This window comes from Hydra vulgaris, chromosome 04 (assembly GCF_038396675.1).
Source record: "Hydra vulgaris chromosome 04, alternate assembly HydraT2T_AEP".
Lineage (NCBI taxonomy): Eukaryota > Metazoa > Cnidaria > Hydrozoa > Anthoathecata > Hydridae > Hydra > Hydra vulgaris.
The window spans coordinates 42,034,312-42,036,177 of NC_088923.1; the positions used below are offsets into that span (position 1 = coordinate 42,034,312).

Here is a 1,866-nt window from a genome sequence, read left to right on the forward strand (position 1 = left end):
ATAAAAACTACATGTCTTGTGGCTAACATAAAACATTAAGAATATCGGCACATAAATACGGTGCCGATAAAACGTGTAAACAAAAATGGTGTCAATAAACCTAACACACCAACGTGACAACATATCACTCTAAGTTCCGAATAAAAATTCCTTAAACTTTTGTATTAAGTTCTTCTTCGCTGGTTTAGTAAAAATATCAGCGTAGTTATCGTTTGATGGTATATATTCTAATAGTATTCGGTCTTGCTGATAAAATTCTCGTACGAAATGGTAACGAATGTCAATATGTTTCGATTTCATGTGCTTTATAGGGTTTTTAACCAAAGCGATGGCTCCTTGGTTATCATTTCTAAGATTCACTGGTTCGAAATTTATTTGTAATAGTTCTTTTAGCAATTTAGATAGGTAACTCATTTCCTAACAAGTTGCAGATATTGCCATGTATTCAGCTTCACATGTAGACAGTGCAATACTAGCTTGTTTCCTTGATTTCCAACTAATAACAGGTCCAATTTTACTCAAAGAAAAATAATAACCTGATATACTATGTCTATCTTCAAAGGATGACGCCCAGTCAGCATCACAGTATGCATAAAGCTTCAATTCATCATCTTTCCGGAAGGTTAAGCAATAGTCTAAAGTATATTTAATATATCGAAAAACATGATTTATCATAGTCCAATCAGCACTATTTGGTTTTGATAAGTGCTGGGATAAAATGGTAACAACATAGCTTAAATCTGGTCTAGTACATGTCATTGCATAAAGAAGACTTCCAACCATTTGTCGATAGAGTTTTATATCTGAGTCACTAGATTCAGTTGATTCTTGATCTTGATATGAATTAGGAACTTGCTCGCATGGGGTTGACCTTGATTTGCAATCGAAGAAACCAAATTTGTGTAAAACATTTTGCAAGTAATCTGATTGGTTCATAGTTACACAATTGTTAGTCGAGTTGAATTGGATACCAAGAAATGATGTCAATGGTCCTAAATCTTTCATTTTAAATCGCCTACTTAATTTCTTCTTCACTTCGAATAATAATTGGTTTGAGTTGGCAGCAATAATTATATCATCAACCCATACTAGAATCATTGCTATATCATTATTGTCTCTTTTGATAAAAACACAAGCATCAGCATTTGATTGGACAAATCGAATTTCTTTAAGAAAGTCACTTAAAACATTTTGCCCATTTCTACCACTTTGTTTCAAGCCATAAAGTGATTTACTTAATTTTCATACTAGTTGCTTGTTGTTCTCTGTTTGTTCGTAACCAGGAGGCTGGCTGACAAAAAATTCATTTTCAATAGGTGCATGGAGATAAGCACTTTTAACGTCCATTTGATGTAAAATAAGGTCATATTGGATAGAGATTTGCATTAAAATTCTCACTGATTCGATTCTTGCTGTCGCACAGTGGGCCAGAATGCACTTTTACTGGACAAAATTCATAACTAATTTAATATTAGAGCTATATTCACTAAAATTAGTATGAGTACTAATATGATGTCTGCGCTTTTTATGAAGGTAATATTTTTTTATTTCGTTGCTATGGATACCTTTATTTTGCTTAGCAACAACCTACTTTTGTTATCTGCAGATATTTTATAAGTGCTATATTCACTAAATTTGGCATGAGTACCAATATAAGATCACACTTCTTACAAAAGTGATAATTTTTTAAATTTAGTTGTTATGGATACTTATATTGCTTAGTTACCGGATACTTTCCTTAGTTACAAAGTGGTAAATTGATATTTGAATATCTAATCGGATTTTTGACCCACCTATATTGAATAAAAATTGAGTATTTAGGTAAATAATGTTTTAGGAATAATAAAAGCAAAAAATAGTGCAAGA

The 1,866-nt window shown here is 31.8% G+C and overlaps 1 protein-coding gene across 1 annotated transcript; it reads right to left on the reverse strand.

Moving 5' to 3' along the window:
* Positions 1 to 417: 417 nt before the first annotated feature.
* On the reverse strand, positions 418 to 1,098 carry LOC136079411 (uncharacterized). The gene has a single exon (XM_065795147.1). It carries the CDS (start codon positions 1,096 to 1,098, stop codon positions 418 to 420), a length of 681 nt encoding a protein of 226 aa, XP_065651219.1.
* Positions 1,099 to 1,866: the final 768 nt, after the last annotated feature.